This window comes from Equus przewalskii, chromosome 17, assembly GCF_037783145.1.
Source record: "Equus przewalskii isolate Varuska chromosome 17, EquPr2, whole genome shotgun sequence".
In the NCBI taxonomy this organism is placed as follows: Eukaryota; Metazoa; Chordata; class Mammalia; order Perissodactyla; family Equidae; genus Equus; species Equus przewalskii.
The window spans coordinates 79,517,911-79,531,204 of record NC_091847.1 but is presented as its reverse complement, the minus strand read 5'-3'; the positions used below and the strand labels follow the sequence as shown (position 1 = coordinate 79,531,204).

Sequence of the window (13,294 nt, the reverse complement as noted above, 5' to 3'; positions counted from 1 at the left end):
TAGAAAAGATATGTTGGTCTCTGCTCCTGGTTCCTGGCATAGAGCTCCTGAAACCCTCATAAATTCTTAAGTGATAAGACCACAGAAGTGTCTCTTGTTCTAATGAGGTGACTCTCAGTGGGATCCTGGATGGGAGCTGGTCACCAGGAAGACCAAGTCCTGATTAGAAGCTTGGAATTTTCAGTTCCACCCCTATCCTCCAGAGAGGGCAGAGGGACTGGAAATGGAGTTAATGATTGCTTATACCTGCAAGCAGAAGCCTCCATAAAAATCCCAGTAGTATGAGGTTCAGAAGGCTTCTGGATTGGTGATTTGTGGAGGTGCGTGGAGAGTGGGTGCCCGGAGAGGGCGCGGAAGCAGTGTGCCCCTTCCCACCTGCCTCGCTCTACACATCTCTCCCATCCGAGTGTTCATCTGGATCCTCATCATATCCTTTAATGAACTGGTAAACCTAAGTGTTTTCCTAAGTCCTATGAGCCACTCTAGCAAATTAATCGAACCTGATGAGGAGGTTGTGGGAACCTCCAATTTGTAGCTAAATAAGACAGAAGTTGTGGGTAACTGGGACCTGCTGCTTGCGATTGGCATCTGAAGTCAGGTGGGAGCAGTCTTGTGGGACTGGGCGCTTAACCTGTGGTCTCTGACCCTGTCTCCGGGTGGATGGTGCTGGAACTGAGTCAGATTGTAGGACACCCAGCTGGTGTCACAGACAGTTGTCTGATGCAGGAGAAACCTCCACACATTTGGTGGCCAGAAGTGACGTGTTCTGTGCAAGAGTAAAGGGCACTCACAGGACAGAAACAGGAGGAAGAACTGGGTTTTTCCTGCTCGGGAAGCGGGAAACTGGGTTTCTCCTTTACATTCATCAGTAAGTTAGGCATCTGATTTCATTTTCACTTATCTCAAAATATTTTCTAATTTCTCTTGTGGGGTTTTTTTGGCTGGTTGACTAACTTTGTTGTTTAATTTACACACATTTATGAATTTCTCCAATGTCATTCAGTTACTGATTTCTAATGTCCGCCTCTGCTGTCTTTAGAAACTTTGTAGGTTTAACTTTGGCTTTGATGTTTACGTCTGTGGCCATCTCATGTAATAATTCTGTGTGTGACGTGGTGGGGCTCAAGGCTCATTCTTTTATACGTGTGGATATTTAGTCGTTCCCCTCCTATTTGTCGAACATATCTTTCACTTCTCATTCACATGCCCTGACCCCTTCGTCATGAATTAATTGACCATATGAATAAAACCTGTTTCTGAACTCTATTCTGTTACATTGATTAATTTTTTAACTTTTAGTTTATTATTATTGTAGTTTTATAGTAAGTGTAGAAATTCAGTGGTTTGAATCTTATAACTTAGCTCTTTTTCATGATTATTTTGACTATTCTAGGTACTTCACATTTCCACAGAAATCTTAGAATCAAATTGTCATTTTCTACAAACAAGCTCTTGTGATTTTCTTTTTTTTTGAGGAAGATTAGCCCTGAGCTAACGTGTGCCACCAATCCTCCTCTTTTTTGCTGAGGAAGACTGGCCCTGAGCTAACATCCATGTCCATCTTCCTCTACTGTATATGTGGGACTCCCACCACAGCATGGCTTGCCAAGCGGTGCACAAGTCCGTGCCCAGGATCCAAACCAGCAAACCCCAAGCTACCAAAATGGAACGTGTGAACCCAACCCCTGTGCCACTGGGCTGGCCCTGTGATTTTGTTTTTTATTATAAGTCAATTTGTACAGAATTGACATTTTAACAATAGCAAGTCTTCCAATCCATGAGTACAGGATACTGTTCTAGTTTACGCCTTTTAAAATTTTCTCAGTAGTGTTGAATTTTTGGTATGAAGGTCTTGCACGTCTTTTATTAAATTTATTCTGAAGTATTTTGCTTTCGATGCTGTTGTAAACTGAACTTTTCTTGTGATTTTGTTTTTCATTTGTTTGCTGCTTATGTAGAAATAGTTTACTGTTAGATTGACCTGTAGTCATTAATATATATTTATTGATAAATAATATATATTACATGTATATAATATATATAATAACTTTATTAGTTCTAGATATTTTTGGTAAATTCTTTGTGATTTTCTTTGCAAATAGTTATGTCGTTTGTGAGTTTTACTTCCTCCCTTCTAATCTTTCTGCCTTTGGTTGCTTTTTCTGGCCTTACAGCGCTGGCTAAGACCTTCAGTAAAACACTGAATGGAAATAGCATAGACTTAATTGCCTTGTTTTCTTTCTCTTGGGTAAAATATCCGTGGAATTTTGGTTTAAAATAATTTTTTCTATATAAATGTTTCATTTATTTCCTTTTCGAATCTACCTGATCATTTCTGTTTATCTTTTATTGCTTTCTTATCTTTCTAAATCCATCCTTTAAACATTCCACATGCAACTATTTTATATTCTGAATCTCATAATTCTGGCCTTTGGAGTTTTTCTAAGTCTGTAACTGTCACTTATTGTTTTTTCTTCTTGTCATGCAAAGTGGCTCACCTCCTCATTTGCGTGGGAATTTTGGTTTTGTAGGTCCTAGACTGGTCCTAGAATTTTAGATTGAGCTCCTTCATCTTGTTGGGATGAGGATTTATACCTACTGTGGGTGCTTCTGTCTCCATGTGCCCTGAGAGCGCCGTCCCCCTGCTTTTTTTTGTTATTGAGGAAAATTGGCCCCGAGGTGACATCTGTTGCCAATCTTCCTCATTTTGCTTGAGGAAGATTGTCCCTGAGCTAACATCTGTGCCAGTCTTCCTCTATTTTGCATGTGGGATGCTGCCACAGCATGGCTTGATGAGCAGTGTGTAGGTCCATGCCTAGGATCTGAACCTGTGAACCCCAGGCTGCCGAGGTGGACTGCATGCACTTACTAACCACTACACCACTGGGCTGGCCCCCATTTCCCTCTCTGTTCCCTGCTTCCAACATTAGCCTCAGTTCTCATTTTTTAAAAAATAGTCTGTTTGCTTGTTGATCAAGCACTTTGTGGAATAGATTTTCTCTTACTTTGCGTCCAACAGCATGTCCCCAAGTATGTCTTATCTAGAATGAAGTTGCTTTAGGTCACTTTGAGCATCTGCGTTGCCATATTGCCATAAGTCTTTCACTCTTTTTTGTTTCACCTCTTATCTTTCTGTGAATAACTGTCAAATCTTTTTCTCATGTTGACCTTTCTTTTGAATTTGAACTGCCTGTTGGATATTTCTCATCAAATATTGTATCAATACCCTAAATTCAGCATTTCTAAAATTACACTCATTTTCCTCAGTACATGTGCCTCTTTCTGAGTTCCCTATTTTATCAGAGTTACCTTTTTGCCTTCCGCTGTTTTAATAAAATAAATTAAAATGAATTTTATTTAGAGAACTTCATGTCATGCCTTGAGATTACACACAATTCTGAATTCTTCGGAAATCAGGTTTGGAATTTACTGCTCTGTTTTTGGAGTTATTAGTAGCATTTTAATGATCATAATGCCTGTACTTATCTTGTGATTTCACATAGATAATTTCTCTTCATTCTCTTGAAAACCTCGGGAGATAGGCAAGCCACTGCTCTTCCACTTCACAGATGAGGACAGTTAAAGGAAGGAAGGGAGGAACGCACACACTGAGAACGCAGTAGGTGCCAGGCCTTGTCACTGCTGGTGAGTGATGGGAACTGGCCTTTCTCATCCCAGTTTGCTGCTCTTCCTCAGCAACCAGGTTTGAAACATTGACGTCATAGCATCTTAGAAGTGGGAAGCATCTTGGAGATTTTCTAGTTTAGGACCATGCCAGAGATGGTCTGTGGACCTGTGCTGGTCTGCAAAGTGTCACGGGTCCAGAGCAAGTTAAGTATGGAACTTATGCATAAACTTTGGAAACTTAGAATGATGTAACATGCCTCAGCATCCAGGTGCCTCTTTCCACAGTTAACCTGAGAACCCCTGATCTAGTCCATCCTTCCTGCAGTAATACAGTCTTTTCAAATAACAGTTTTGGCAAGTGATTATCCACCCTAGCGCTACTTTCCTTTAAGACGTAGTGTCTCTCCTCGTTTCCTTTTTCTATGAGTGGCACTTCTGTTCACCTGATTTTGCAGGTTCAAAGTCATCGAGTCATTATTGGCTTTCTTGTCCTTCATATCCAGTCACCAAATTGAGTTCATTCCTAATGATGATGGCCCCCCCGTTCTTGTCCTATTACCTCTGTGGCCTTTTACTTGTAGTCACTCCCATGTCTTTCAGTTGTTGGTGGTTGATTCTGAAATCTGTGTCTCGTCCCTGACTGTGCTCTAGTTTATCATTTCCAACGGTTTTTCCACGCCCTCTGTGCTTCAGTTCCCCAGGTCTGACATGGAGTGTGTTTCCTGCCTTAGATCTGCTCTTGTTCCTCTTCCCTGGTCTGTGCCGATGGAAGCTGCTGAGTGATTCCTTTCCCTTCCGTCTTCCTTGCACAGGTGACCAAGTCTGTCTTTTACATGTGCAGATCACCTCTCAGGTTCTCTAGTCCTGCTGCTGCCACCTGTGTGGTCCTTGTTATCTCTTACCTGGAGCTGTAGGGTAATTTCCTCACGTCCTCTTTTGTCTCTCCCTTGCATACCTGCTGACTGTGTAATCTTTCTCGGGCACAGTTTGCTGTTGTTACCTGTTTTCTTAAAAATCTTGAGGGTTCTTCACTGCCTGTGGAAAAAAGGTTGAACTCTTTAATCTGGCATGTAGGTTTAGTAAGTTTACCCTCCCCAGCGTCACTCCCCTACATGCCCACCCCCAGCCAGACGGAGCTGCTGAGCACCTCCGGTTCCCCATCCTGCCGTCTTGCCTCTTGGCTTATCTTGTTTTATTCTTGTGAGGTGCCTTTGTTTCTCTTCTTCAGATTCAGCCCTTTCTTCAGAGTTCATACTCTTGTCGTCTCCTCCACGGAGCCCTTCATCCAGCAGTCTTTCTAGGGAGTTCTCAGCACTTTCTCTCTCTTTTGTCACTGATTGTTCTCAATTGTTCCGGAACAGTTGAGAATAAAGATTCCTGGGCCCATCCCATGGAAATTCTAGTTTAGTAGATCTAGGGTAGGTCTTGGGAATCTGAAATTTTAAAAAAGCTCCTAGATTTTTCTAATTTGTGGTCAGATATTTGAGTCATTGGTCTGTTTGCCCCACAGTTTTGGTTACTGATTCTATCCTCTTCTGAATTGTTTAACTTTTGGGGTGTGTTTATCTTGTCTAAATTGCATTGCAAACTCCCAGGAATTTTTGTTTCTCGTCTACAGTACTCAGGATAATAGACATACTGTAAATGTCGAATAAATGAAAGGTTGAAGCACCATCTTTCAGTTGGTGTATCTGTAGCAGAAACTATACTGAAGAGAATGTGTTTCTTAGGACACACGCTTAACAGAAGTTTAAAGAGTAGCCAGTTGTGGCTATTCTGAAGGAAAAGTAATGATGCCACTTCAGGAGAGAGGAGACCCCAAGCGATGGCTCACAGAAGTTTAGTAAGATAATATATTGCCTGTACTGTCACACGTGTGCCGTTTACTTATGTTATGACAGAAGAGAAAGAAGTGAAATAACACATGTCAGTTTCCAAACCCAGTGTGCGCTGCTGCTCACAGTAAGAGGTGGGCTCACGTTTGCTCCGTGGAAGCGTGGCCCTGTTACCCTCACTGGCGGTAGGCACTGCCGACTGACCAGCGCTCTGCTTGTTGAGCCTCAGCATCCTTTTCAGCGTGGCCCTCCAGCAGGCCACCAGTGAGTCGACGCCAGCGTAATGACAGAAAGCCTCTGTGTGATCGCTGGTGTGTGAAATGTTGTTCAGGGTGTCTTCTGAGGGTAATAAAAAAAAATACCGTAGGATGATTGTGATCCCTGCAGCCAGGATTCTTCAAGTGCTTGGCAGGAAAGGGTCTGTCTAAAAGGGCAGTTGTTTGCGAGTGCGCTGTTCGGGTTCACTGCTCTGTTGTGGTGCGACCTCCCTTTCAGGAAATTATGCTGAGTGCTTATGAGGAGAACTGCTCTGTCATACTCAGACTTTTTAGTAGGGGAAGGTAAAGAAATTACTTGCTTCCCAAGAATCGCTAGTCACTTAGAGCTTAGAAGACTGGTGCGTTAGGCGTCTAAGTATGACAAGCCGGGAAGTAAAGCATCTTAAGCATTGGGTCGTCCCTGCGCCTCACTAGCTGTGGACACGGTGTCCTCATTTTCAGCTCTGCCGGCGTTCTCTGACATTGTTGGTGTGGTCACGCGCCCCAGGATTTAACCTGTACGTCCAGCCGCCAGTCCTCACCCTCCTCGAGGCTTTCTAAACAAGCCTGATGTTTAATTGGTTTTTCACTTCTCTCCCCGCCCTTTCCAGGTCAGATGACGATGACACGGAGACTCGGAGCTCCAGGGTGACCCAACTTTGCACTTACTTTCAGCAGAAATATAAGCACCTCTGCCGCCTGGAGCGGGCAGAGTCTCGGCAGAAGAAGTGCCGGCACACGGTCAGGAAGGCCTTGCTGCAGGCGGCCAGCAGAGAGCCGGAAGGCACTGGGCAGCTCCTGCAGGAGCTGCGGAGGGCCGCGTGCGGCCGCGCCAGGTGAGAGCCCGCCCTGCCTCTGCGCCCGGCTGCCCCGCGCACTGGGGGATGCTGGAGACAGGCGCGCTGGGGGGTGCCGGAGACAGAGGCGCACTGGGGGGTGCCCGAGACAGAGGCGAGCTGGGGGGTGCCGGAGACAGAGGCACGCTGGGGGATGCCGGAGACAGAGGCGCACTGGGGTTGCGGGAGACAGAGGCGCGCTGGGGGGTGCCGGAGACAGAGGTGCACTGGGGGATGCCGGAGACAGGCATGCTGGGGGATGCCGGAGACAGAGGCGCACTGGGGTTGCGGGAGACAGAGGCGCGCTGGGGGGTGCGGGAGACAGAGGCGCGCTGGGGGATGCCGGAGACAGAGGCGCGCTGGGGGATGCCGGAGACAGGCGCGCTGGGGGATGCTGGAGACAGAGGTGCCCTGGGGGGTGTGGGAGACAGAGGCGCGCTGGGGGATGCCGGAGACAGAGGCGCGCTGGGGGGTGCGGGAGACAGAGGCGCGCTGGGGGGTGCGGGAGACAGAGGCGCGCTGGGGGGTGCCGGAGACAGAGGCGCGCTGGGGGGTGCCGGAGACAGAGGCGCGCTGCGGGGTGCGGGAGACAGAGGCGCGCTGGGGGGTGCGGGAGACAGAGGCGCGCTGGGGGGTGCCGGAGACAGAGGCGCGCTGCGGGGTGCGGGAGACAGAGGCGCACTGGGGGTTGCTGGAGACAGAGGCGCGCTGGGGGGTGCGGGAGACAGAGGCGCGCTGGGGGGTGCCGGAGACAGAGGCGCGCTGGGGGGTGCCGGAGACAGGCGCGCTGGGGGATGCCGGAGACAGAGGCGCGCTGGGGGATGCCGGAGACAGGCGCGCTGGGGGATGCCGGAGGCGGGCGGTTCAGCCGAAGTGCTTAGGGTGGCATTGTGGTTTGTTGCTCAGATAAAGTTCCACACGGGTGTTGAAATGATACTGCCATTAACTGACAGTAAAATGAAAGTGCTACTGTAATGTTGCTGGAGTTTGATTAGAATTTATTCAGTAAAGGAAGAAAATGTTACCTGTCTTTAAAAAAAGCAAGACTTAGATCTTTCATGTTATTTCAAAGTACTGTTTGTGTTTTGTTTTTACTACAAAAGTATTTCACATTTTTTACTTACAATATTTTAAAATTTTCTTTCCAGTGCATTTTTCCACATATTATATGTTCAAAATATCTTATTACATTAGATTTCTTTGGGGGAAAAATCCCTTTGTTTATAGTGTAGATACTTATTGTGAAAATTTTGAAAAATATAGAAAAAAGAAGGGGAAAATCTCAATAATATCACCATTCACAAAACAGAATGAGCACTATGAACATTTTGATTCTTTTTCCTTCTAATCTATTTCTCTGTGTGGTATGTGTGTATATGTATGTGTACAGATGAAATCTGCATTGAGCCGTGTGTTTGTATTAAAAAGCAAAATTAAGATCATGCTGTTTTTCCTATTTCCTGCTTTTTTCCATTTAACACTGAATTATGACCATTTTCTCATGATATTCTTTAAGACATGACTTTTAATGGCTTGATAATATGGATGTCAATCCTTAGACTTTATATTTTATTTATGTATTTAAGTGTAACTGGATCTGTCCTCTTTAGGAGTATGTGTCCAGTTTTTTTCTTGTAAAAAATATATCATAGCCATTCCCCTCTGTTCTCAAAGATTGTTTTGAAAACATGATTTATATTGTTTACATAATATTTTATTGAATGAAAATCTATATATTGGAAATGTAGAGTTATTTGATATTTTGATGAAGAAATACAGTGTATTACCATTTGGGAAGTCTATCCAGGTGGTAAAAATGTAAATCAAGTCATAATTATATTACGTTTTGAACCTTTTGAAATACTAGCTTAATTGAATTGAAAATTTCCAAAACATTTTATTTAGGGAAATAATTTTCAAATTTAGAAGGTTTAGTTCTGTATTGAGTTTATTTTTTCACACTTTTTACTTATTAATTTTTTAGATAACCTTGGATATATAACATTTTTAGGAGTTTATATACCTAAATATTAGCAGTGGTTGTCTCTAGGTGATGGGATTATTGATAAATTAAAGTTAAAAAAAATTGTAGTCTATATATTCTAGTTTTTCTGTAGTGACCATAAGTCACTTGAAGAAAAAGGGTTTAAAAAACAGAAAACTAAAAAATGACCTTTGCTTTGTAGCTGTTGATCATATTTCTTACATCCGTATGTAGTATTTGAAATTTCATTTTAGTTTTGTATATTTTCATTATATTTGCTATAAGAAAGTAGCCTAGTTTTCAATCACGTATCTCAAAAAGATACTATGCCCTGGAGAGTTTTCTGCTTCTTGGCATAGAGTTGTTTGAAACTGTGTATGTATCTCATATACCTGCATAATGACGGCAGCCTGCAGTATTTCCCCTCACTCTTAGAGCTCCCAGTCCTCAGTAGGGAGGTAGTGTCTGTGCTAGAACATTCCTTAGGTGGTAGTTGACTGACTTAGAGATTGACTTTCCCAGGGAAACATTCCTGGGTTCCTGGACTGTGTTAGGTCTCCTGTTATACATGCTTGTTGTGCTCTGTACTCTGCTTCCTTGTAGGATTTTATGCTCACATTAATGTCCATCTGGGAGGCTGGACGATAGTTTCCATGAGGGCAGGAACAGTGTGCATTTTGTTCTTAAATCTCCAGTATTGAGGAATGGAATTGGATAAGTGAAGAGATGGCTCTTCTCTGTTTGTTGAAAGAATTCCCTCCGTTTGACATAGGTTTTAAAATAATGATATCTAACATTTATATTATCTAATGCTTTTAAGTATATAATTTCAGTAGAAACTTTAGTTTCATCCGGCCTGAAGCAGTGTGTATGTGGAGCACTGTATACGTTGAGTCTAGTATAGTTTTATGACCTTGTCAAAGATGTAAGAGATGATACTATGGGTTTGGGACAATTTGGTATTTGTGTAGAAAACTATTTATTTATGATTTGTGATTTATTTATGATTATGTGGTTATGTGATTAGAATATTATGATTTTGTGCTTATGATTTATTTATGAAGGCAAAATCAGCCCCTTCCTTTTCAGAACATCTCCCAAACCACCTTTAGTGACGTTTTAAAAAAAATTTCGTGAGTAAGTTACAAAACAAACACCAAGAAGAACTCTGTTACGGTTCTCAGATGTATCTGATGTCATTTGGTTGTGTCTCCCACAGTTAGTAAAAAACGTGCTGCCCACTGCCTCACTGATAGTCACCGAGGTGTGCTGCACTCATTCCCGGCCATTGGCAGCCTACTCCTTTGCGTTGTGTTTTAGGTTCATAGAAATCAGCTGTCAGTTGGATAATGCCCTCTATCTGCTTGATGTTTTTGCTATCAAAGACTAATTCCACAAAAGACATTTAAAAAGTTGCATTAAATATTTTAGAAATTAAAACTTTAATGGCTACCTTCTAATAGGTATCCTTTAAAATGTAGTTTGGATATAAACTGAATAACATTGAAGTATTTTTTTTTTAAATTTTTTTTAAAGATTTTATTTATTTTTTATTTTTATTTTTTTCTCCCCAAAGCCCCCCAGCACATAGTTAGATATTTTAGTTGTGAGTCCTTCCAGTTGTGGCATGTGGGACGCCGCCTCAGCATGGCCTGATGAGCGGTGCCATGTCCGCGCCCAGGATCCGAACCAGCGAAACCCGGGGCCGCCGCAGCAGAGTGTGCACACTTAACTACTCGGCCACGGGCTTGGCCCCTAAAGTATTTTTTTATCTAATAACTTTGTCATATTTATTGGTGAATATGTGGAATAAACCATTGAAATAGTTTGAAGTATATAAACCCTCATCCTGGTATCTTATAGCCCACAATCCTACAGAGACTAGTCATTTGTGTGGAAACTTCAGTGTTAACAGGGGCTCTGACAGAGCTTTCAAAAGGGAAGCCTGTGGAAGATGTTTTCATCTTAAACATCAATACACTTTGGTAATTCTTCCTTGGTTTTGTTGGGATTATCTGCATAATAAAGTATATCTAACATCACATCAGGCATTTTTACCTTAAATTATCCATAGGGATATTGAAATTCTGACTTTGGGTTTATTTTAAGAGAGAGATTGGTGAGTTGAAACATACTAGTGATGTAGAAATAAAATACCAGTGGTTTCCTGTGAAGTCCGGGATGAAGGGCTGGGGAGAATGTGTTGTACACTAGCCCTGGTAGATGGCTGAGCACATTATTAGTGTTCAACAGAATTATCCATTCAGGATAGAGCACTGCCTTCTATTTAAATCTAGGGCGAGAGAGTTTGGGCTTAGCTTCTTTATTTGAAACTCTCTCTCGGTTTTCCAGGGCTAAAGTTAATGACCCTTTCCCCACTCTGGTGACTATGCTGGACCTTGCAGAACTCTTCACTAAAGCAGCTTCTGTGGCAGCACCTGATTATCTGTCTGCACTTACTGTTTATATGGAAGTTAAAATAGAAGGGGTCTTTTATTTAGATGTTCTGTAAATTCATTTATAATTTATATTCTGTATGACCTTGTCTATTTAATGTAAGTCATTCCATTGAAATACTTAGAAAGATACTAGAAATAAACAACTCAAAGGATTTTTTGTTTCTAATGCGTGCCCTGTGACTCCGTGCACGAAGTAGACTCTTTCCCATACTCAGACACACGTAAAGCCTAGTGTTTCTGATGCTTTATAGCACACAGAGAGGAGGATAGTTTTTGTGCCCCTAAGAATTTAAATATTGCTTATTTTTATTTTTTTATGTCCGCATAAAAATATGGCCACGAACTTTTAGGATGAGTACTTGCTCCAGAGGGCGTGGGAGCTCGCACGTCGGGACGAGCTCCAGCTTTCTATTCCTTGATTTTTTTGGAACTATGTCAATGCATTGCCTAGTCATAAAATTTAAAAATAAAATATGTAAATATTAAGTGTATGAAGTGGAGATAGCATTTAATGAAAGATGGAGTCAAACATAGAAGTTAAAAAAAAAAGTCCAAAGTGGGTGCAGTTTGGAAGATGACAGCAAAACAGCCTTTTCTGGGTATCAGTGTCCCCTTCCTCATGAGTCAGGTGAAGGTTCTGCAGGTTCCCTGCTCAGCAGCAGACACAGCCAAAATCTACTGGTAGTGATGATGACAGCGGCGACCGCTGACCTGGACTGTTGGCTGTGGACCACAGCGTCTCCTGCATGCGACGGGTGTTTGGATGCGCTGTCTTCCGGTGCATCCCCGACAGCTAAAGGCACTCTTCTCTCACGTCACAGGGCAGGAAGTGGAGGCTGAGGCGCTGGCTGGCCCAGGGTCACACAGCTGGGAGGGCTAGAGATGAGAGTCAGAGCCGGGCCTGACTGATCTTCTCAAGTCCTCGTCACTTTTCTCTGCTGCCTCTTTATGAAGTAAAAGGAACCAAAGTAACACTCTTTAAAAAAAACTCAATAGAGCCAGCCCTCATGGCCTAATGGCTAAAGTTCGGCGTGCTCTGCTTTGTCGGCCTGGGTGAGATTCCCGGGCTCGGGACCACACCGCCCATCTGTGGTAGCAGCTTACATAGAAGAAGTAGAACAACTTACAGCTAGGGTGTGCAGCCATGCACTGGGGCTTTGGGGAGGAAAAAGGAGATTGGAAGGGGGTGTTAGCTCGGGGCAAATCTTTCCCTGCAAAAAAAGAGAAAAAAACTAGATAGATATAGTCAACTGATTCTAATGTAGTTGTTTGTTCTGTCAGTAGACTGCGGAAATATTGGAGCAGGTCATTGTAACTCATATTTACATTCATTTAATGAATGTAGGTAGGTGAAATGTTGGTGTTACATTGTGGTAACATGTTGAAAACTTGCCCTGGACTCTTAAAGCGTTTTTTAAAAACTAATTTGTCTTTTTCTTTTTTAGCATAAGCCGGACCAAGTTGAGGGAGATGGAGCCAGGCGTGTGCAGTGGAAGCGTGAAGGGTGAACCATGCCCTCACAGAGCCCTCCCCTTCACCAGACATTGTTTCCAGCGTATCCTCTTTGCTTAATCCGTGTGCACCGAGAAGCCTTGATTCCTTTGGGGCTGTGTATTTCATTCCTAAGCCAGTGAATGACTTTGAAATCATAGCTGTTTACTTAATGTTTAAAATAATTTTCATGTAACTTCTAATTTTCAATGATGACTTCTGAATAATTCTTTTCTGCTTATCTCATTGCAATTCTTTATTCAAGAATCACATTAAAATAAGCAAAACTGACAGCAGTAGGAGGTTCTTCTAGGGGCTGTCAATTAAATTTTGTTAACAGAATTCTCTTCCTTCTAGTGTTTCTAGGTGGTTTGTAAGAAGCAACTATAACACTCATTGATGGAAAAGTCAGACGTTCTTCAGACTGTTTAGTCCTCCGGGAAAGCTGCACGGTTCACAGGGCTCCTCGTGCTGTGGGAAGGATTTGCTGTTGTGTTGAGCACAGCGCTGATTTGAAACAAATGGAAGATTAACCTCTCTGACTACTAGGAAAGAAGCTTCCTGAAGACAGAATATACTTGAGGAAAACCCATGTTCAGGAGCTTCAAGCTTGTTAGGAAATCTTACTACTCTCACTTTTATTAAACATTTAAAATTGAGTAGCATTTAAAAATTCATATAGTCGCGATTACTCTTCTTTACTATTTGTTTGACTTTTGCCCTCCTTTTTGCTCTTAGGGTTGCATTTTCATAACTTTTTCAGGAGCAGTTTCTGTGCAGGGAAAGCCTTTATAAATAGCCTTAG

At 42.8% G+C, this 13,294-nt stretch overlaps 1 protein-coding gene across 6 annotated transcripts in view; it reads left to right on the top strand.

The window, feature by feature from the left end:
• The window catches only part of INO80D (INO80 complex subunit D), a 70,694-nt gene that overhangs the window by 36,700 nt on the left and 20,700 nt on the right, over nt 1-13,294 (top strand). For all 6 annotated transcript variants that reach the window (XM_070580874.1, XM_070580871.1, XM_070580872.1 and 3 more), the window contains 2 exons: nt 6,331-6,555; nt 12,444-12,553. In XM_070580874.1, coding sequence (XP_070436975.1) covers nt 6,331-6,555; nt 12,444-12,553 — 335 coding nt within the window. The remainder of the gene's footprint in view (nt 1-6,330; nt 6,556-12,443; nt 12,554-13,294) is intronic.